General features: G+C 40.1%; 1 protein-coding gene across 3 annotated transcripts in view; it reads right to left on the reverse strand.

Annotated features, from left to right (window-relative positions):
- Positions 1–22,145, reverse strand: part of pcnx1 (pecanex 1) — a 264,945-nt gene that overhangs the window by 177,830 nt on the left and 64,970 nt on the right. For all 3 annotated transcript variants that reach the window (XM_080203059.1, XM_080203058.1, XM_080203057.1), the window contains exon 3: positions 6,422–6,527. In XM_080203059.1, coding sequence (XP_080059185.1) covers positions 6,422–6,527 — 106 coding nt within the window. The remainder of the gene's footprint in view (positions 1–6,421; positions 6,528–22,145) is intronic.

The following is a 22,145-nucleotide window of genomic DNA, read 5'->3' on the forward strand; positions in this document are numbered from 1 at the left end:
AAGTTTCTCACCCATAAAGCTGTTCAATCTAGCTTAACTGGGAACTTCAAAAAAGAGATCTAAACATTTTTGTGAGGCAAGGGTATTAAGGATGATAAAACCAAGCTAGGTAGATGGAATAAAGATACAGATCAGCCATGACTTAACTGAAGAATGAGACTAGCTTAAGAAGTTCCTATGAAACCAACAGCCCCAAAAAAGCTGACAATTCCAAGAACAAGTTACAGTTGGAAAACAGTCGTGAGGATAAATCTATATCCAAGAGCAATGCTGAGAGGTGATTTTTTTTACTGCAGTCAATTGAAGGACATTAATACCTTGGGATCACATTCCACAATTTAACTAGTTTTACTGTGAAAACTAGAACATAGTAGCCTCACAAACAACAAGAAAACAGTGTCAAAGAATCATAGAATCCCTATAGTACAGAAGGACGCTATTCTGTCCATCAAGTTTGTAACGATAACAATCCCACCCAGGCCCTATTCTGGTAACCCCACACATTTACCCTGCTGATCCCTTAAGGATTCTAAAGCTACATTAAGGGGCAACTTACCATGGCCAATGCACCTAACACACACATCCTTAGACTCTGGGAGGAAATCAGAGCACCCAGAGGAAACCCACGCAGACACAGGGAGAATATGCAAACTCCACACAGAATGTGACCAAGGCCAGAACTGAACCCAGGTCGCTGTGAGGCAGCAGCGCTAACCACTGTGCCACCATAGGCCTTGATCTTATGACTTCAGCTGGAACTAATGCAATATTTCAATAATTGTATTATTGGAGGAACAAGCCTTAAGTGCACAATATAATTTTTGGTGTGGCTGATCTAGTAATTTTGAGGATGATGGTGCAAAATATTTTTAATGTGAATCTGGAGCACAGTGAAAGATCTACCCACATTACATGACATCCCAGTTCAAAGGAGTGAAACTTAATGAAACAAACTGCATAGGTAGAGGGCTAGCACAATGTGCAAGGGCAAATTCCAGAATAAGGAATCTTGCTGTATTTCTTAAATTAACACTGATTAAAGTTGTGCCAGTAGCATAGAAAATGAAAGAAGCTATCTTCAACGTCCATGGCAAACTTTAAATAAAATGCATAATATTGGCCCAAGTTTGCTGCTTAAGATTTGGATAGGCAAGTACAATTTGAATTACTTGAACGGAAACAATGTGTAGAGATACAGAGAAAAGACAGGGAAATGGCACCATATTATGACTGCTTGTTTGGAGAGCTCGTGCAGGCATGATGAGCCATATGGTTTCCTCCTGTGGCATAACAATTCTGTGATTAGAATAAAGAACAAAGAAATTTACAGCACAGGAACCGGCCCTTTGGCCCTGCACTGATCAAGCTGCCCAACTGAACCAAAACCTCCTACCTTACCTGGGACCATACCCCTCTATTCCCATCCTCTTCATGTATTTGTCCAGACACCCCTTAAAAGTCACTATCGTGTCTACTTCCAGCAAATTCCAAGCACCCACCACCCTCTGTGTACAAAAACTTGCCTCGCACATATCCTTTAAACCCTTCCTCTTGCACCTTAAACCTATGCCCCCTAGTAATTGACTCTTCCACCCTGAGAAAAAGCTTCTGACTATCTACTCTGTCCATATCCCTCAATCTTGTAGATTTCTATCAGGTTGTCCCTCAATCTCCAATGTTCCAGTGAGAACAAATCAAATTTCTCCAACCTTTCCTCACAGCTTTTGGGGAACACATTGGCATGAAGTCCTGACACTGCATATTCATTCATTGAGCTGTTGACACATTTTACTACAGCCACATCTCATGTGGCTAGGAACAAAAGCATGATGACCATGTTTAATGAAATAAATAATTCAGCCTACCAACCGATAAGGTTATTTTAAATAAGTTTTTTTTAATGTCTCTATGATAGTAAATAAGGGGTGAAGAGCAGAATTCAGTAAAGATCCTTAGTGTGTTTGGGGCCTGTATGTGCACTGAAACAACAAACGGCAAAATCAAATGAACACATCTTTCTGGATTTTGCAGCTGTCAGTGGCAAAAACAGACAGAACTTGCTGATATTACAACTGCAAAACTATCAAAAACCTCTGGCATCTGTGCGTATGCAACCCGTTCCCCATTCATTAAGCTCATGTTTGATCTGAACCTAACTCCCCACTCCCTGCTTTGCCCCATAATCCCTGGTTAACAAAAGCCTATCAATTCGGATTTAGGGTTAGTAATTGACACATCAGCAGCTGTGGAAGCAAATTAATGCTTATACCACTCAATGCATAAAGCAGCATTTCTTAATTCCACTCTTGAAAGATCAGTCTCTAATTCTTAGGTCTTTAGTCAAAAACCTAAATGGTTCACCAATGTCTTTTAGGGAAGGAAACCTACCATCTTTACCCAGTTGGGTCTATATGTGACTCCACAGCCACAGCAATGTGGTTGATACTCAATTGCCCCCTGAAATGGCCAACTGAGCCACTCAGTTGTATCACGGTTTCACTTTCTTGAAGACAACTAGGGATGGGCAATAAATTTTGGCCAGGCAGCGATGCCCATGTCCCATGAATGAATAAAAATGTTATTGACTTCCCATTCAGTAAGAATAATTTCTCCGTCTACCCTATCCGTTCCCTTCAACATCCTGAAAACTTTGATCAAATAATTGCTAAAACATTCTAAATGCTAGAAAACACATCCTAAACCTTTTCAGATCTCTCCCCCCTCATATAACCCTCAGAGTCCAGGTATCATTCTGATAAATCTATGCTGCATTCCCTCCAAAGCCAATGACCATGAAACCATTGTCAATTGTTGTAAAAACCCATCTGGTTCACTAATATCCTTTAGGGAAGGAAATATGCTGTCATTACCTGGTCTGACCTACATGCGACTCCAGACCCACAATAGGGCGGTTGACTCTCAAATGCCCTCTGAAAAGGAGGGCAGTTAAGAATGGGCAATAAACGTTGTGCCAGCCAATGACGCATACATCCCATAAATGAATAAAAATAAATTGCATGCAATACTGCAGATCTGATCTAACCAGGGTTTTATGCCGTACAATTTCTGCCCCTTGTATTCTTGTCCTTCAAATATAAAGGCCAGCAGGCATCAACCTTGTTGGTTATTTTCTGCACATGGATCCCCACGTCTTCTTGGGCTTCCACTGTTTCTAATTTTTCACAATCTCAAAAAATAGTTTGTTTTAGTTTTTAAGTGAAAAATAAATGACCTCACACTTGCCTACACATCCAAAGTTCTTCCCTTTTGTTTAACATATTAATCTCGCCTCAATTTTCATTTAGCCTTCTTACAATGTTGCCTAACTTTGTGTAACCAAAAATTTGAAAACATCATTTCCTATCCCATCATCTAAGCCAATGTTTTCTAAACTGAGGTTCTAAAGGAGACATCCACGGGTTCCACGGTAGATGCAGCCATTTTAAATTAAAAACTGTCCTTCCAGCATGTCCAAAGGCGAGTTTCACATTACATTGGCGACTGACAGGTGCACTAATCAGTCTATAAGCAGCCAATGCACTGAGAAATCTGCCTCTTATTGGACAAGCTGGATATAGTAGAAAAATCAGTATACAAAAACCCAGACAACAGCGAAGGAGTCTAGATGGAATAATGAAATAGGCTGTGGCCTTAGAGGGTGGAAGCGGTCATGGAGCAATGGAGGGGAGACAGCCATGAGACAACAGAGGGGAGGTGGGCATATGCAACAGAGGAGGCAGCTAAGGAACAACTGAGAGGGAGGGGGGGGGGGGGGGGTGTGTGTGTGTGTGTGTGTGTGCGTGCGTGCGTGCGTGAGAGAGAGAGAAAGTGAGAGAGTGGGCGAGAGTGTGAGCGTGCCTGATATGAGAATCGAGCTCGCCAGCAGCTTTCCTAATATTAAACAAAGATCACTCTTCCCATTAAAAATGGCTAAAAAGTAAGACAAGTACTTTGTTGAATAAGATTACTTTTTAATTATAATATATGCATGAGAAACAAAATAAACTTCTAGAAATTTAATTTTGTATCTGGGTATCGACTGCATAAAAATAATCAATTTTTGCAGTTCAACTCTTCAAATAGTAAGAATATCAGGGATTCCATCAGTCCATGAGAGGTTGAAGTGGTTCCATGGCTGAAAATGTTTGTAATAATATAAGCCATTAATAAATGGTGAATTGTCGAGGGCCCAATACAAATCACAGGACACCACAAGACGCATCCTGCCAATTAAAGTACCTGTTATTATCCCTATGCTCTGTCTCCCACTGCAGCCACTGTTGTTGTAATGCAGCAAACATGATTTGCAATTTTGCTGAAGCAAGATCCCACAAACAGCATGTGATAATGACCTGACAGTCCCGTGAGCCAGGGTTTTGCAGCCAATTCCCCAAGTTTCAACTTCAGTTAACGCGACTTCGCCAGGAAGGTAGTTAGGGAACTTACCACAGCGATTCCCCATTTTTTGAGCTTAAAGCTGTTTTGTTTAGGTTAGTTTCAACTGTAGCTCAAAGTTTAAAGTTTACTTATTTGTCATAAGTAGGCTTACATTAATACTGCAATAAAGTTAATATGAAAATCCCCTAGTCGCCACACTCCGGTGCCTTCTTCAGTACACTCAGGAAGAATTTAGAGCGGCCAATTCACCTAACCTGAACAGGTAGCTGAAGAACTACAAAGCACATACCTGTACTGCCATGATAACAAGCTAATAATCTTCTAAATTCAATACATAATTAGGCAGATTGCTATCATGATGTGTTCCTGTGCAGAATTAACACTAACAATTTTGTGGTTAAAATTATAATAAACGTATACAACTAAGAAATGGGAAATATTTCTACAAATTTGATTTTGTATGTTTCTTTAAAGTTTAAAGTTATTTATTAGCGCCACAAATAGGCTTACATTAGCAGTGCAATGAAATTACTGTGAAAAATGTTGGTACCTGTTGTGAAAAAACAATTTGATTTTCATAGAATCATACATACCATCGTAGAACCTTGCACTGCAGAAGCGGACCCTTCAGCCCAACGAGTCTGCACAACCACAATCCCACCCAGGCCCTTCCCCCATATCCCTACATATTTTACCCACTAATCCCTCTAACCTAAGCATCTCAGGACTCTAAGGGGCAATTTTAGCATGGCCAATCAACCTAACCCACACATCTTTGGACTGTGGGAGGAAACCGGAGCACCTGGAGGAAACCCACGCAGTCATGAGGAGAATGTGCAAACTCCACACAGACGGTGACCCGAGCCAGGAATTGAACCCAGGCCCCGGAGCTGTGAAGCAGCTGTGCTAACCACCGTGCTGCCGTACAAAATTTTGCAGTTTAATTCTTCAACTAATAACAATGCTTCTCAGGGATTCTGTCAGTACTCATCAGACGTTGAAGTGATTTTGTGCCTGGAAACATTTATGAAATGTTTCTAATATAATGTACATACAAAACACTGGGTCTCATTTTAATACTCTAGTTGACTTAACCCTCAGGACAAGTAAATTGATTTAAGTGAATGCAGTTTCCAGACATTTCTTTCAAATATAGAGAGACCCTAACTTAACCTCCAAAATAATTCGAATGCCAAGAGAAAAAGTTATAAACCAAGAGATGAGTCACATAGTTGTTTGGTAGTGCAGAATTTGAGTATTGTTGAAAAAAAGGACATGCCATTGAAGCTTTTCAGTTCACAATCATTGGGACAATTCACAAATTGTAAAGGGAGCAACAATTTATACTGCACAAGGAAAGAGTGCTGATTAGTTGACATGTCGATTCTGGTTGATAGAGACGTCTCCATGGCAACACCTCTGCCAAACAAGTCCATTTGCCAACCAATCAGCACCCTTCTCACGCAGTGTAATTTGTCATTCCCTTTACTTGGTAGGCTTGAAAGTTGTCCTGATGAACGCTAGCCAAAAAGTTTCGACAGCATGTCTCTCTTTTCAGCAGTACTGAAGAGTCATACTGGACATGCTTCTCTCTGCACAGATGCTGCGAGACCTGCTAAGTTTTTCCAGCACTTTTTGTTTTCATTTCAAACCTGCAGCACTTTGCTTTTATTTTAAACAAACTACTTCATTTTGGCCAGAATAGCATTTTTGAGTTTCGACTCAGATATTTCAAAACTTACACGATGTACAAATTAAACTTGTGAAAGGCAATTATAAAAGTTGTTGGAAAATGGAACGAAAAAATGTTAATACAAAATATCCTTTGATTTTGAATTTTAAGACTTTGCTTATGAAGTGTAGCTTGTTCAATTTACAGAATTAAATTCTTTTCATCGAAAGTTTGAGTTTGCAACGAAGCTGCTGTTCTGATATTTGGCTCAAAAATTCAGAACCAAAGCAAAAAAGTAGTAACAATGTTGATGTGGGCAACAATTGCTGCTTCATAATATGTTAACAGTACCTGGTGGTTACTGTCCAAACCAGCGTAAGAATTGCGTGAACTGCAGCCAACTGGAGGCGTAGCTTCCCGTACAAACTCAGTCATCTCTATTCCACCTCCTGGATCACTGTAAATTAAATGCAAGCAATTGATAAATTTGAAGACAACTGAAGAAAAGTTATGCCAATATGGTTTACATCGAGTAAAGTTTTGATCAAAACTTGTCCATAAGGTTGCAACATTCACTTCACAAAACTAGTGTTCACTTATTTGGTGTCCAGCCAATATTTCTCCTTCAGCCAACTCACTGAAAGAGACTGTCAGGTCATTATCACATGCTGTTTGTGAGACCTTGTTAATTGTCCTCTATGTTTCCCATATTATAACAGTGCCCACACTTCAAAGTTCCTTTGTGATTGGAAATTACTTTGGGATAACGTGAAGTGATGAAAGAAACAGTATAAAAGCAAGTCTGCACTTCATTTCTTCCATACTTAATTTGTTTCTATCTATTAGAAAATCCATTCTTGATCCCTGTGTCCTTGCTCATTACCATCCCATCTCCAACAGGCTACAAGGTGAAGGCTTGTAAAATCTCTGGCACCAACACATCCATTCCTGATGAGCTCAATGCATTCTATGCACGTTTTGAGCAAGAGGTCAGTGGAGTCAACGGAAAGTGACTGGCCCGGATGGGGCACCTGGACACGCACTCAGATCATGTGAGGGCCAGCAGGCAGGGATATTCACAGACATTGTCGATCTCTCTTTACAACAATCGGAGGTCCCTATCGGCTTCAAGAAGATGACCATCATCCCAGTACAAAGAAAAGCCAAGCAGCGTGCCTTAATGACTATCATCCGATGGCTGATATCCATCATTATGAAGTGCTTCAAAAGGTTAGCCGTGGCACGAATCAATTCTGGCCTCCCAGATTGCCTGGATACACTACAGTTCATCTAATGCTGTAACAGGTCCACAACAGACACCATCTCCCTGGCCTTACATTCAACCGTGGAACAACCGGATGACAAAGACACCTACATATCATCTCTTCCGACCCAATTTCCATGCTCCTCTCACTTTGGTCCCTTGTGCATTCCCAAAGACACCCATGTCAGACTCCTATTTATTGGCTACAGCTCAGCCTTCAGCACCGTTATTCTTACAAAAAGCTCATCCTCAAACTCCATGACCTAGAGCTGGGTCCCTGCTCTGCGACTGGATCCTGAGCTTCTCAACCCACAGACTGCAATCAGTAAGGATAGACAACAACACCACCCTCACAAACACCCTTAACACCGGTGCCTACAAGGCTGTGTCCTCAGCCCCTTACTATACTCCTTATGCACGATTTTCAAGTTTGCTAATGACACCACCATAATGGGTTGGATCTCAAACAATGATGAGACATAGTATAGGAAAATCTGGTGAACTGGAGCAATGACAATGTCTCCCTCAATGTCAACCAAGTGAAGGAGATTGTCATAGACTTCAGGAAGCATAGAGGAGAGCATGTCCTTGTCTACATCAATGGAGATGAAGTAGCAATGGTTGAAAGCTTCAAGCGTCAGATGTCCAGATCACCAACAACCTATCCTGGCACCCCCACCCCCCATGCTGACATTATAGTCAAGAAAGCCCACCAACACCTCTACTTTCTCATAAGACTAAGGAAATTTGGCACATCCACTACAACTCTCACCAATTTTTACAGATGCACCATAGAAAATATTCTTCCTGACTGTATCACAGCTTGGTATGGCTCCTGCTCTGTCCAAAACTGCAAGGAACTATACAGGGTCATGAACAAAACACAGTACTGGCCTCCCACTAATTGACACAATCTAAGCTTCCCACTCGAAAAAGTAGCCAGCATAATTAAGGACCCCACGCACCCCAGATATACTCTCTTCCACCTTATTCCATCAGGAAAAAGATACAAAAGTCTGAGATCACATAGCTGACTCTAGAACAGCTTCTTCCCTGTTGCCATCAGACTTCTGAATGTACTTACTTCGTATTAATTTGATTTTTCTCTACACCTTAGCTGCAATTGTAACACTGCATTCTGCACTCTCTCCTTTCCTTCTCTAGAAATTGTACGCATTGTCTGTATAGCATGCAAGAAACAATATTTTTCACAGCATGCTAATACACGTGACAATAATAAATCAAATCAACCTTCCTTGACACTCCAAATTCCTTGAACATGCTGTCGTCTCCCAAATCCATGCTAATCTTTCCTACAATTCCATGTCTGAATATCTCTAAGTTTCTAACTCTGCAAGAGTACAGAACTAGCCCTTACAAAATCACTGAATAGCATCAGGAGCTCACATGGCCTTCAGATCCAAGTAAGAAGATATACGACACCAGGTTGAAGTTCAACAGATTTATTTGGTAGCAAAAGCCATGAATGAGCTTTTGGAGCGCTTGCTGCGAGTAACTCACCTGATGAAGGGGCAGCAAGTGCTCCAAAAGCCAGTTCTTACAAAGAGGTTAGTCTCACTCTCCTTATCCCCATATTCTTGCAACTTTCCTTCAAGAATCTATCCAATTCCCTTTTGAAAGGTACTATTAAATCCATTTCCACCACCCTATCAGGAATTCATTCTAAATCCTATCCATTCATTGCATCAAAAAAAGCTTTTGCTCCTGTTGCCTCTGGTTCTTTTGCCAATCACCTTAAATCTGTGCCTCCTGGTTATTGACCCGTAAGCTGTAAGCTACAAGAAACAGTTTCTTTTTATTTATTACATGTTTATTATTTATAATTTCAAGCTTTTTTTTAAATCAAAGTCGACAAATGTAAGCACATTTGTGACTATGGAAAACTATCCGTCCAAATCCTTCTCAAGATGTCTGCAGCCTTTGATAAAGTTCACAATGCCACCCTCCAACATTTCTCTTTCATTGTTCAACCAATGATGCTTTCCTCACTTGACTCCATTCTTATCTATCCAGTCATAGCCAGAAAACCATCAGCAAAGGCTTTTCTTCCCATTCCTGCATTTTTACCTCTGAAGTCCCTGCCTTGTAACACATTCACTCAATCCCTCCACAATCACACATTTGTCTGAACAGCATCCACTACTGGATAGATGAGCAGCAATTTCCTCAAGCCAAATATTGGCAGGACTAAAACTATTGTCATAGATCCTGGCCAAAGATTGGTCTCTAGCCACTGACTCTATCCCCTCTCCACTGCGAATGTCTGAGGCTGTTCCAGACTGTTTGAAACCATGATGTCATACTTACTCCTGAGGTGAGTTTTCAACCACAAAATCCAGTCCAACATCAAGACCACCTTCCTCCACCTCTGTATTATTTCCTGGCTCCCCCCCTTTCCTGGGCTCATTTGTTGTTGACACTCTCGATGCTTTTGTTACCTCCAGATTTGACTATTCCAATGGTCTCCTTGGCATTCGCCCATCCTGAACCTTGCATGAACTTAACCTCATCAATAATTCTGCCACCTGCATCCTAAATCACAACAAGTCCCATTCATGGTTCATCTATGGGCTTGCTGACTCATACTGACTCACGTGCAGCAACATCTCAATTCTAACACGTTCATCTTTTTCAAATCCCTCCATGACTTACAACTCCCTAAATCGATCATCTCTTCCAACCCATCAGCACTCTAATCTTCATGCTCCTCTCACTCTGGTGCCTTGTGCATCCCCAATTTTCTGTGTTCCACCAATGGCAACTATATCTTCAGCTGCAGTAGGCTTTAAGTTCAAGAATTCCACTTCTAAACATCTCCACTAAGACATTCCCTAAAACCTGCCCACTCAGCTAATCCTTTGGTTGTTGTCCTAATATCTCTTTATGCAGCTCGGTGTCAAATTTTGTTTGAAAATACTCCTGGGAAGGATATACTTCGGGATATTTTACTACATTGAACGTGCTGTACAAGTGCAACTTGTTTTTATTCTTGTTGTAGAAAGATAAAATCACTCTCAAATTCTAAAGTGGAAACAGGCTGTTCAGCCCAACTATTCAGCACTTGATGTTAGTCTCAAGGAACCACAGATGTAAACCCATGCGCCCACCATGAACCTCTGTTCCTTTATCACCATGTTTCAACCATCTATCTAACCTACTTTTAAATGTTGACATGGTCATTGATCTACCGTATTTAACAATTCTGGTAGAAGATTGGGAGACTGTGGAATGTATCCAACTCTCCTGTCCCAACTCCCTCACATTTTATCGCATGACCATTATTCATAAATCTTCAAATCACCAGGACAGTTGGTTTCAGTCTTTTTATCCCATTCTTTATAAAATGGCAGATCTACCAAGTCACCTCCCAATCTTGGTCCAGTTTGAAAGTAACCCTATTTTTTTCACATCTTTCTTCATATCTGGATTTCTTCAAGCCTTTACAAATCCTAATGAATTTGCTGTATTCTCTCTATTGTCGCTGAAGTCTTACTATAGATGTCCTTGCTATAGAGGGAGTACAGTGAAGGTTTACCAGGCTGATTCCTAGAATGGCAGGTCTGTCATATGAGGAGAGACTAAGTCAGTTAGGATTATATTCACTGGAGTTTAAAGAGTGAGGGGGGAAATCTCATAGAAGCTTATAAAATTCTAACAGGGTTAGACAGAGTAGATTCAGAAAGAACGTTCCCAATGGTGGGAGGAGTTCAGAACTAGGGGTAAAAGTTTGAGAATAAGGGGTAAACCTTTTAGAACTGAGGTGAGGAGAAATGTCTTCACCCAAAGAGTGGCAAGCGTGTGGAAGTCACTATCAAAGAACATTATTGAGCCCAAAATGTTGTGTGATTTCAAGAAGAAATTAGATATAGCTAATGGGACTAAAGGGATCAAGGGATATGGGGGAGGAGGGAGGGGATCAGGATATTGAAATAGATGATCACTCATGATCGTAATGAATGACGCAGCAGGCTCGAAAAGCTGAATGGCCTACTCCTCCTCCTAGTTTCTTTATTTCTTAACTCTATTATATATTATATGCACCTTGCCATAAAACCCAGTATTCCATTGATTTCTTTTACAGCCTTATGCTCGAGGCTGCTGTTAATGCTTTGTGAACAGCACCTCAAAATCACACTGCTCTTCCAAATCTGTCTTCATTCCAAATGTTAACAGCACTTCTAGTTTTCACCTAAATACATTACCTCATACACCCTGACAGTGAATTGTACCCATGAATTTTCACCCAATTGACTATCAACAACTACTTGCAGCTTCCTTTGGTCCTCAGAGTTATTCACTATGCCTTTTGTTGTAGCATCGTGTACAAATTTGGACATCACTTCCTCTAGGCATATAATTGAATAATTTATGTTTACCAAAGAGACCCTTGTGGAACACTGCTGGTCACGTCTAACCACTTTTGAAAACTGCCTTTAAGTCCTCTTTCTCTACTCAATTTTAACTTTTTCAAATTCCAATTTATTACCTCTCCCCCACCCTGAACTCCTTAACCTCAAGTTGTCTCCCATACGACGCCATATGGGAATGGAAATCAAGATGCAACTATTTTCTGCAAAAAGTAATTCCCCTCATCTCTCGCAGCAAGGAAAAAACGCAAACACTTCCATTTGGAGATGGCCTCAGTTTTTATTTTCAGCCTCAAGGATATATCTCATTTGTCCTTTATTTCTCTCAATATCCCCTCATTTCAACCCACGTGCCCTGGAGTAGCTTCATTCATTTTAACATGAACTAGTACATCAAAGTTTCTGAATGATTTGGAGCCAAAATTAGGTGATGGCCTAATGGTAATATTGGTAGACTATTAATCCAGAAACTCAACTAATGTTCTGGGGACCCTGGTTCGAACCCTGCCACAGTAGGTGGCAGAATTTGAATTCATTACAAAAAAATCTGTGATTAAGAATCTACTGATGACTATGAAACCATTGTCAATTATCGGAAAAACCCATCTGATTTACCAATGTCCTTTGGGGAAGGAAATCTGCTGTCCTTTCCTGGTCTGGTAAGGACAGCAGACCCACAGCAATGTTGTTGACTCTCAACTGCCCTCCAAGGGCATCTAAGATGGGCAATAAATGCTGGCCAGCCACGTCTCACAAATTAATTTTAAAAATTTAGAAATATGGCATGATTTTATCCCCCCAAAGAGACTGCATTCTAAATTCCTTCAACTGTTAAAATTACATATGCTTTAATGTGATATGTAATATAGGCTATAGGATAACAATATCAACGGCATGTTCTCTATTAATAACCCTGAAGTAATGACAACATAACTGTTAATTTTTTAATGTAAATATCATCTGGTGTCAATGTGGAAGGCACAGACAACTACGACTTTCACAAAAGTGCAAACAAGTCGAACACAAACTTCTTTTGTAACCATCCCGAGTATAATTAATACACAGTTAATTCCAACAAGATTCAAATCTCTGTTGTTAGATAAGCAGCTAGGTAGCCTTGTTCCCAACCTCTGCCATTACCCAGTTTAGTAGGGTGGCAGGCTGTGCCTATCTAGTATTTGCGCTCTCGTGCACAGAGATGCCATAGTTATTAATCCACATTTTTAAAAGCAGAAACTAATTGCTCAATGTGCAGGAGACAACACTCCACTACACCACTTTATGCTGCTGAGTATTAAGGCAATACCCAACATCACCAAGCTGGCCCTAAATAAGCCACACGCAATATTTTTAAAATTGTCAATTATACTTTGCATACATTTATACATAAAAAAACAGGTGAAGCAAATCTGGGTATGATTCTCAAAGTTGCTTAAATTTTGAGAGCCTGAACATCCTCACATGCCAAATTCCTTATTTGTAAACAGTGCTGTCATAGGGTTGGTGCAAAGCAGAAATCAGGTACTTTCACATGAGCAGAGGTTGAAGGTTGGGGGGTGTGGTGAGGGGTGGGGGTGGTGGTGTGGTGTGGGGAATCATGGGCCATTTTCACACACCTCCTTGTGCCCAGCTTGACAGCATTGATAGAGGCCTGGCAGCTTGTCCTCTTGGCTGGTGAAGGTGCATGGCAGGGAAAATCTGTGCAGGGAAAAGGGGAGAAAAACAAATTACAAAACACAGCGGATCAAGCTTCATCTGTCGTGGTTGAATGATATAATTTGAAACCTTTGATCATTAAAGAAAGAACTTTCATTTATCTAGTACCTTTTATGATCTCAGGACTTCCCTTAACCCTTCACAGCCAATGAAGCACCTTTCAACTTTTAAAACAAGGAAACACAGTAGCCAATTTGTGCACTGCAAGTTAATGGTTTGATAACCTGTTTATATAAAGTTGGTCGAGGGATAGATGTTGGCCAAGACTCTAGGGAACTCCATCATGAGCAGCATCCCTCAGTGTTGCATTTAAGTGTCAGATGATGTGAAGTCCCTGGAACGGGGCTTGAACCCAGGCCTTTTTACTCAGAGGTGAGAGTATTACCGTTAAATCCAACTGTGGAAGCAATTAGTAACTTCAAAATGTAAGTAGCATCCCATTTTCTGGCAAAGTGAAGTAGTTTATGCTTGCGTGGGAAGCAACTATCTTGTTATTGCTTCTACAGCAAGTGGAAAAGCAGAATTGAATTCCACATAGTGGAATACAATCCTGACTTTACAGTGCCACAGCCCCTTGGTCTGAATCTAAGCCAGACTGATGGGATATAAATCTGTCTCCAACAGCTGGAAAGGTCTGGCATAAAATGAGTTTGTGGCAGTAATGTCAGTCCTAATCTTGGAACATGTGAATTTATAACAGAGCCACCCATAATTTTTAATTTGGATGCTTAAATCACCACATCTTGGGAGGGAAGATATTTATTCTCAACGTGAAGTAGTTCCCCCGTTCATAAAAGCTTAAAAACTGATTTAAAACTCATTGTACTTGTTCTTACTCATTGGATGACAGCCAATGTTAATTCCAGGAGGCATTCTGAAGAGTTGCAATTTTGGGTGTTTGAGACAGGAAAGGGTTGATCTGTTGACACATTGGCAACTAGAAAGCAAGCTATTCTCAGCATTCATCCTAGTTTTCTGGATGCCAAACCTATTTCAACAAAGTTCCATTTATTTATTAATAATCCAACAAAACACTGCCAGCGCTGATATACTAAGATAGGCTTTGCTGCATTACATCAATGCTATTTTATATCTCTATCTTTTGTATTAGCATTTATTACAGCGATTAGAAGATGTTTGACAGCCAGTGTTAGCACAAGTTGCATTGATATAGCACCTTCATGAGCTAAAATATCCCTGTAAACTATAATACATTTCTCAAAGGAAGACTGGGTGACAGCAACAAGCCCAAAAACAAAAGACAGTTGCAAATGCAAGTAATTATCATCAGTTTATTGCTATATTTCCTCATTGCCAGTATTATGCACCAACTATTGCCAAGAGACATTAGGGACCTAGCTTGTTATCAATGTTGTTCTAAGTCGCCTGCTAAGAGCTACCAAAGTAAAGCACAAAATCTTTTGGTTTTCCTTCATTCCTTGAGGGGCGGTGTCGGATTTTGAATCAGTTCCACAGTGGTGCCACTGATGTATGGAATTTAGCAAGAATCAAACTGAGCCCCGTATCATGTTTTACTAGCAGGATGCACTAACTCTCCACAAGATAAACCAAGGAATAAACTTAAAATAAAGCTAAATAACAAATTGCCAAATATGAAAAACAACTAAGTGCCTCATGGGTTTGGTGAAAACTGAAACATTTATATACTTAATGTTATTCAGATGGGAAATTAATGATCAAATGTAGAATAGTACCAGAATAGACACCACATTGTAAGGATTTGTTCAGATAGATTTGAAGTTGCAGTGAATCCACTGGCCCTAGCACAAGATTTCTCCCAAAAATGGATGCCCACAGTACTTGAAATCAGGAAAGATCCAGACAGTAGAACTTATTGTCATTAGACCAGTGAATAGGGTTTTGGATTCAGCAGATTTCTGGTGTGATTCAACCAATGGCCAGTGAAAACAAGAAAGCAGCTCAATGCACAAACAGCTCCTCTTTAGTCCACTGTACTAAATTTAATTTCCACTCTCCTCCCCTTCACTCTCTCCATCTCCTCTGCCCCAACACATCATCATCCACCCCTTCCTTGTGCATTACTGAAGCATATAGAACAGAAGAGTTCAGGTTCCAACTCAAGACTACACTGTATGTTGAGTCACCTGAGGAACTAAAATTAAATATAGTATACCAAGGAGGGGGGGAGAGGCAGGTAACTAGGGCCTCTGATTCTGAGATCACCATCTAATGGTCTCTCCTGAAGAATGCATGAGTGAATGCTGACCTTAATATAAGAAAATCATCAGTGAGTGTCATTATGCTTGAATTGGCTGACGCTAACTTTGTACTATCTACAGGATACATTACAGCAACCCCCAAGCTTCCTGCAACAGCACATCCCTGTTCTGCAATCTCTGCCACCAAATAGAAACCTAGCATCATTTCCCTGTCTCCCTTCAAAACACAAACTGTTTCTGACTTGAACATATAATCATTGTTCCTGCATTCTTGCTGGGTCAAAAGCTTAGAATTCCCAACCTAACTTTGTGCCAAGAATAGCACTCAAGGACAGCAATGGTTCATGAAGATCAAACAGAACTTTTCAGATCGACTAGGAATGGGCAATAAATACAGTCCAGTCAGCATTGGCAACATCATGCAGAAAATTTAAAAGAGATACGTGAACAAGGGTGCTAGATGGCTATTGATTTAACCATATTTCTTTCAATCACTGCCTTCAGAAGTAAATGGAAGTAAAACTGGAGAAGTTGTTTTTTAGAAAAGAATGCAACTCTTCCTGCCGAAGCAAAAAAGTTAATCTATTGTGCACAACAAATCTCACATTTCTTAGAATTTCCATATAGTGATTGTGAGCTATGTGCAGTATTATAGAACAATACAATGCTTTGAATAAACATTCCAGCTATTTTGGAGAAAACCTATTTGGTTCTTACGTGTCAAACAATCATATCGTAATAATAAATAAGTAGTTCACATTTGCACTGCTGAAGATTCCTTCCAAACAAAAACAACCTCCCATTTTAGATACTGTCTATTCTAATCTGGCTGACATTGTCAATTTCCACCATGACAGCCAGCTAACTTTCAGAAAGTCTATGACACCCACATGCAGAAGTGTAAACACTGACATGAGATGTAAAGACTAGATACTTACAATCACTTATAATCATAGATTTTAATATTCAGTTTATTTAAAAGCCATCTGCAAAATCCACGATTGAACCTTCCAAAAATATGTTCTATCACAGTGGTTCCGAACTCGGGCTGGTTCACAAGGTGGTTTGAAGAGGGCACCAAAAATAGGCTCTACTAAACCTTCATATGCCACTTTCACCATCCAAACAGAAATTTGTCTTCCAATTCCTCCACCACCTCTGTAAAGCCCAAATGTTTGACTGATCTCTTTTTTACTGCTTTTCAGCCTCCATCTTCTCTACCTGGCTGAGCATGCCTAGTGATAAATATGCTGTGTTAGTCTACTTTCACAGACTGCACACATCATGGGGTGCACTAGCACCAGAGACAGACAGCAGCTCTTGAAGGAGCCAGTAAAGTGACGAGCCTCAGCAGGGCTTGAATTACACAGTTTGGCACAGCATTCAAGTTGGGGCAGAGGACAGTGTGGTCCTATGACTTGTGTATACCACTTTGATCTACAGATGACAGGGCCATGTTAGTAGTGGGGCTGGAAACAAGCAGTTAATAAGACATCAGGGCAATGGTGGTCTCAAGTTTATCAGCAAGGAGTGAGATGAGTTGCATCAGATCACAAAGTTCTGCAGTCCTGCCATATCCATCAAATGGCGGTGGGCAATTAAACAACCAACTGGAGAAGGACGCTCCATAAATATTCCCATTTTCAATGGTGGGGGAGCCCAGCACATCAATGCAAAAGACAAGGTTGAAGCATTTGCAACCATCTTCAGCCAGAAGTGTTGAGTGGATGATCCATCACAGCCTCCCTCAGAAACTCAGCATCACAGATGCCAGTACTTAGCCAACTTGATACATTCCACATGATATCAAGAAACAACTGAAGGCACTGGTTACTTGAGGTTCTGGGTTCTGACAACAGCATGGAAGAAATGCTCCAGAACAAGCAATGCCCCCTAACCAAGCTGTTCCAGTACAGTTACAACTCTGGCATCTAACTGACAATGTGGAAAATTGCTCAACGATGTCCTGTGTTCAAAAAGCAGGATAAATCCAACCTAATCGATTACCACTCCATTAGTTTACTCTCAACAGCAGTTAAGTAATGGAAGGCGCCAAAGACAGTGCGATCAAGCAGCACTTAAAGCCATAACCTGCTCGTGACGCTCAGTTTGGGCTCTGCCACAGTCATTCATTAACCTCATTACAGCCTTGGTCCAAACATGGACAAAAGGGCTGAACTCAAGAATAGTAATTCTCACCGGACATAAAAGCAGCATTTGACTGAAGTCAATCTGAATTGGGGGTATCTTTTCATTGGTTGGAGTCATACTTGGCATAAAGGAAGATGACTGTGGTTGTTGGAGGTCAATTATCTCAGCTCCAGGACATCACTTCAGATGGTCCTCAGGGTAGCATCCTAGGCCCAAAAATCTTCAGCTGCTTCAGCACTGACCTCCCTCCATCATAAATTAGAAGTGGGAGACGTTTGTGAATGATTTTCAGTACACTCAGTACTCCTCAGGTACTGAAGCAATCTGTATCTATAAATAGCAGGACCTGGATAACATTCAGGCTTAGGCTGATAGGGAGCAAGTCCCATTTGTGCCACACAAGTGCCAGGCAATGACCATCTCCAGCAAGAGAGAACCTAGCTATCTGCTCTTTATATTCAATGGCATTACCATTCTCAAATCCTTCACTATCAATATCCCTGGGGTTACCATTGATCAGAAACTGAACAGACAAGCTATATAAATATTGTGGCTATAGCAAAATTCCACAGATAACCGGGGAGGGGAAGGGAGGGAATATTTTGCTTTTAAGATTCTACATGCAAGCAGATATATGCAAAATACTGTGGATGTTGGAAATGTGAAGTTAAAAGCAGTAAATGGTGAAAAACACTCTGCAAGTGGGGAAAGAAATAGAGTTAACATTTAAGTTAGATGACCAGTTCTATTTACATGAAATATCAATTCTGTTTCACGCTTTTCCCCACCAAACGTGCTCACTGACTTGTTAATGTTGAATATCTGTTATAGGCCAAACCTGGTAATTACATCCATTCTACTTTCCATTGTCTGGAATTACATGCACCAAATAGAGCAATGCTTGTAGTCAGTTCATTCACCCTTTGACTATGTCAGGCAAGAGATACTGCTAGACTTTAGATCTTTGTAATCTAAACTGAAACATCTGATCTTTGATGTAATTTTACGAATAAGATTGCAGTCACTGTTACAGTACGTCATTGTCAATCTAGGGATTGCTACAATGCAAGTTTTTAGTAACACAAAAAAATTATTGTTTAGCGGGTGCATGCCTATGATCTGTGACCCATAAGCATCTTTGTTGGTCATAAGAAACATTACAACAATATTGGTTAACACTTCAATACTGGCTAACACTTAGATAATTGCTAAGACAATTTTATTATTAATAGTTTTAATATTTTCTTTCCATGTGACAGTTAGATTTAGAAAACAACAATCTGCAACTCAACGCAAGGAAAGAGTACAGACACAAACGTTCACATTACCACAACTTTTTCTGATAATCAGGAGCTATTACATTAAATACGAACATCAGAACATACCCCTTCCAATGGCAAACACTGAAATGCTGACTGCTAAAGACCAAGGTGAAACAAGCATAAGCCAGATCAGTCAAAAGTCCACATTAAACAATACTGCACTGTTTTGTTTACTGGTAATTGTTATCCAGCTAAACCTATTCTTCCATTTCATGCAATAATAGAACAAAATTTCATTACAGGCTCTCATGGCATTTGCCCCCTCCACATCCAAACTATCTGCGCTATTTCTATCTTCCTGGTCTTCATTATAATGCAAGGCTTTGTCTGGCTGCTCTGGTGATTTGGATGGATGAAAGATACTCCTTGGGACAATTTAAAGAGCAGGGAATTTCCTACCATTCTTCCCACGCTGAAATAAATCAAAAACTGATTGGCCTTATTAAGCTCATTTGTTATTGCTCTGCACACAAATTAGCTGCCTTACATCATAACAGTAACAATCTACAAGAAGTTGATCATTTAATGCAATGGAATTTAAAAAGTGCAAGTTCTTTATTTTCTTCATTTGAGTAGTTACCTAATTTTCTCTTAAATGTCATGTTTGACTGAGCTTCAATCTTCGTATACTCAATACTTTCCATACTTCAAATACATTGAGTCCAAGATGAGTTCCACTTTCTGGGACTTGAACAGAAAAATAGCTTGAAAAGGAGCAATATACGTTTTTGGAGCAATTTATAGAACAAAAGCCAATAAAACAAATGCTATTTGATCTGGATTTCCTCCAGAAAGAAAATTGGCCCTCATATACCCTCTGCCCAATCTTGATGGACAAAAAACAACCAAAAGGGAAATGACTGCACAGATAAAAGTTTTGGAAGATTTCTTCCATCGTCAAAGATAATCAAGCAAAGCTCTGGACATGAATCCAGTTTAACAGCCAAGCTCAACATTCATACAAGCTGTCACTGCAAACATGATAAGCTGTCCAAGCAATGCAAAATTATATTCTCCCACAAAAGCTTTGGTCATCTATCTCTCCTTCAACCATATTTTGAAAGCAACACTTTTCCCGCTTCAAATCAAATTTTAACTGCTTCTGCAGGGAGTTGGTTCTGTATCTCTCCTCCCCAAATATTACTTCACTGCAGTGTGAATATAAGCCTACTTGTGACTCATAAATAAATTTTTAAAATTAATTAAATTATTCTTTTAGCCAATGAAGAGAAGTCTGATTGATTGAGTTTCTCATTTTAAAAATGTCACTCTTCCAGCAGCTGATCCACAATTAGTGAGCAATTCAAGTTTAAAAATATTATAACATTTCTCACGATTGATAGAAAGTTTAGAAGTCGCTGGTGACAGTCTGGGTATTATCAGTTGTCAGCTTTGGTTAGTAGGAATGGTTGAACCCTATGAAGTACAGAAGATCAGAGGGACCTTGGGGTGCATGTCCAGAGATCTCTAAAGACAGCTGGACAGGTAGATAAAGTAATTAAGAAGGCCTGCCTTTATTAACCAAGGCATGGAATATAAGAGCAGGCAGGTTATAATGGAGCTGTATAAAACACTGGTTAGGCCACAGCTGGAGTGATGTCTGCAGTTCTGGTCATCACACTCTAGGAAGGAAGTGATTACACTAGAGAAGATGCAGAGGAGATTCACCAGGATAGTGCCAGCTAGAGTGTTTCAGCTACCAAGAGAGACTGAATAGACTGGGATTGTTTCCCTTGGAACAGGAAGGGCTGAGGAGGGACCTGATTGAGGCATGTAAAATCAAAGGGGCATTGATAGGGTGGACTTTCCCCTTGGTAGAGAGGGTCAGTAACCAGGGGACATAGTTTTAAGATAAGGGGCAGGAAATTTAGAGGGATCTGAAGAAAAATATTTTCACCTAGAGAGTCGTGATCATCTGAAACTGCCTGAAAGGATGGTAGAGACGGAAACCCTCACAACATTTTGGTATTTAGATGAGCACTTGAAATGCCATTGCATACAAGGCTACGGGCCAAGTGCTTGAAAATGGGATTTGAATAGATAGGTGTTTGATGGCCAGTGTGGACACGATGGGTTGAAAGGCTTCCTTCTGTGCTGCAAAACTATAATTCTTGCCTTAGAGTCAGAAAATTGAGACTTTGAATCTCACTCCAGAGATCCAGGAAGCACATAATCTAGGCTAACAATTTTGTGCAGTTCTGAGTAAGTGCTGTACTGTCAGGGGTGCCATGGTTCAGGTTTGACATTAAGCCAACTCAAATGGACGCAGATATCACGGCACGACTCAAAGATATCAGAGAAGTTCTCCTGGTGCCTTGGCCAAAAGTACTTCCTCAACTAACATGACTAAATCAGCTTATTTGGTCAGTTACTTCTTTGTTGTTTATGTCACTGTCTGTGTGCAAACTGGATGTCACGTTCCCTAAATTATAACAGTAACTACACTTCAGAAGTACAGTAAAGAGCCTTGGGATGAACCAAGATCATAAAAGGCATTATATGAATACAATATATTTTCTTTCTTTGGACTTCAGGAAGGGTATTAAAAGAACATGAAAAATACTGCACTGACATTTAAATACAGTGCTTGATTTGTGTCATTGAACTTTTCACTGAAGTTGACTTCAGTTGTATTAATTACCAGACTGAAGTGACTCTTGAACCAAGCTTTGAAAGTTTCTGTTGACATTATCATTACTATAATGTGTATTATATTACAGATGCCTTCAGGACCAACATGGATAGCAATCCTTATTAATCATTATATTTCTCCAGGTGGAGATCATCCCTTGAACAATCGGTAGATATTTCAATTTTCTCTTTACTTGGAGAGTAAAATCGTTTGAACTAACTGACTCCTGAAATGGCAAGAATATTTTGTACCTCCCAAATATTCAGGTCATTATTAGTGTGTGCCCCATATTTTACATGCTGTTTTAATAAAATAGTTTCTTTACTTGAAGAGGTTCCTCCATGATTTCTAAGCAAACCAAGATTTTTTTTTGTATTTTATATTCAGCGTCTTTGCTATGA

The sequence above is a fragment of the Carcharhinus amblyrhynchos genome, chromosome 14, assembly GCF_965287045.1.
Source record: "Carcharhinus amblyrhynchos chromosome 14, sCarAmb.v2.hapA, whole genome shotgun sequence".
Taxonomy (NCBI): Eukaryota; Metazoa; Chordata; class Chondrichthyes; order Carcharhiniformes; family Carcharhinidae; genus Carcharhinus; species Carcharhinus amblyrhynchos.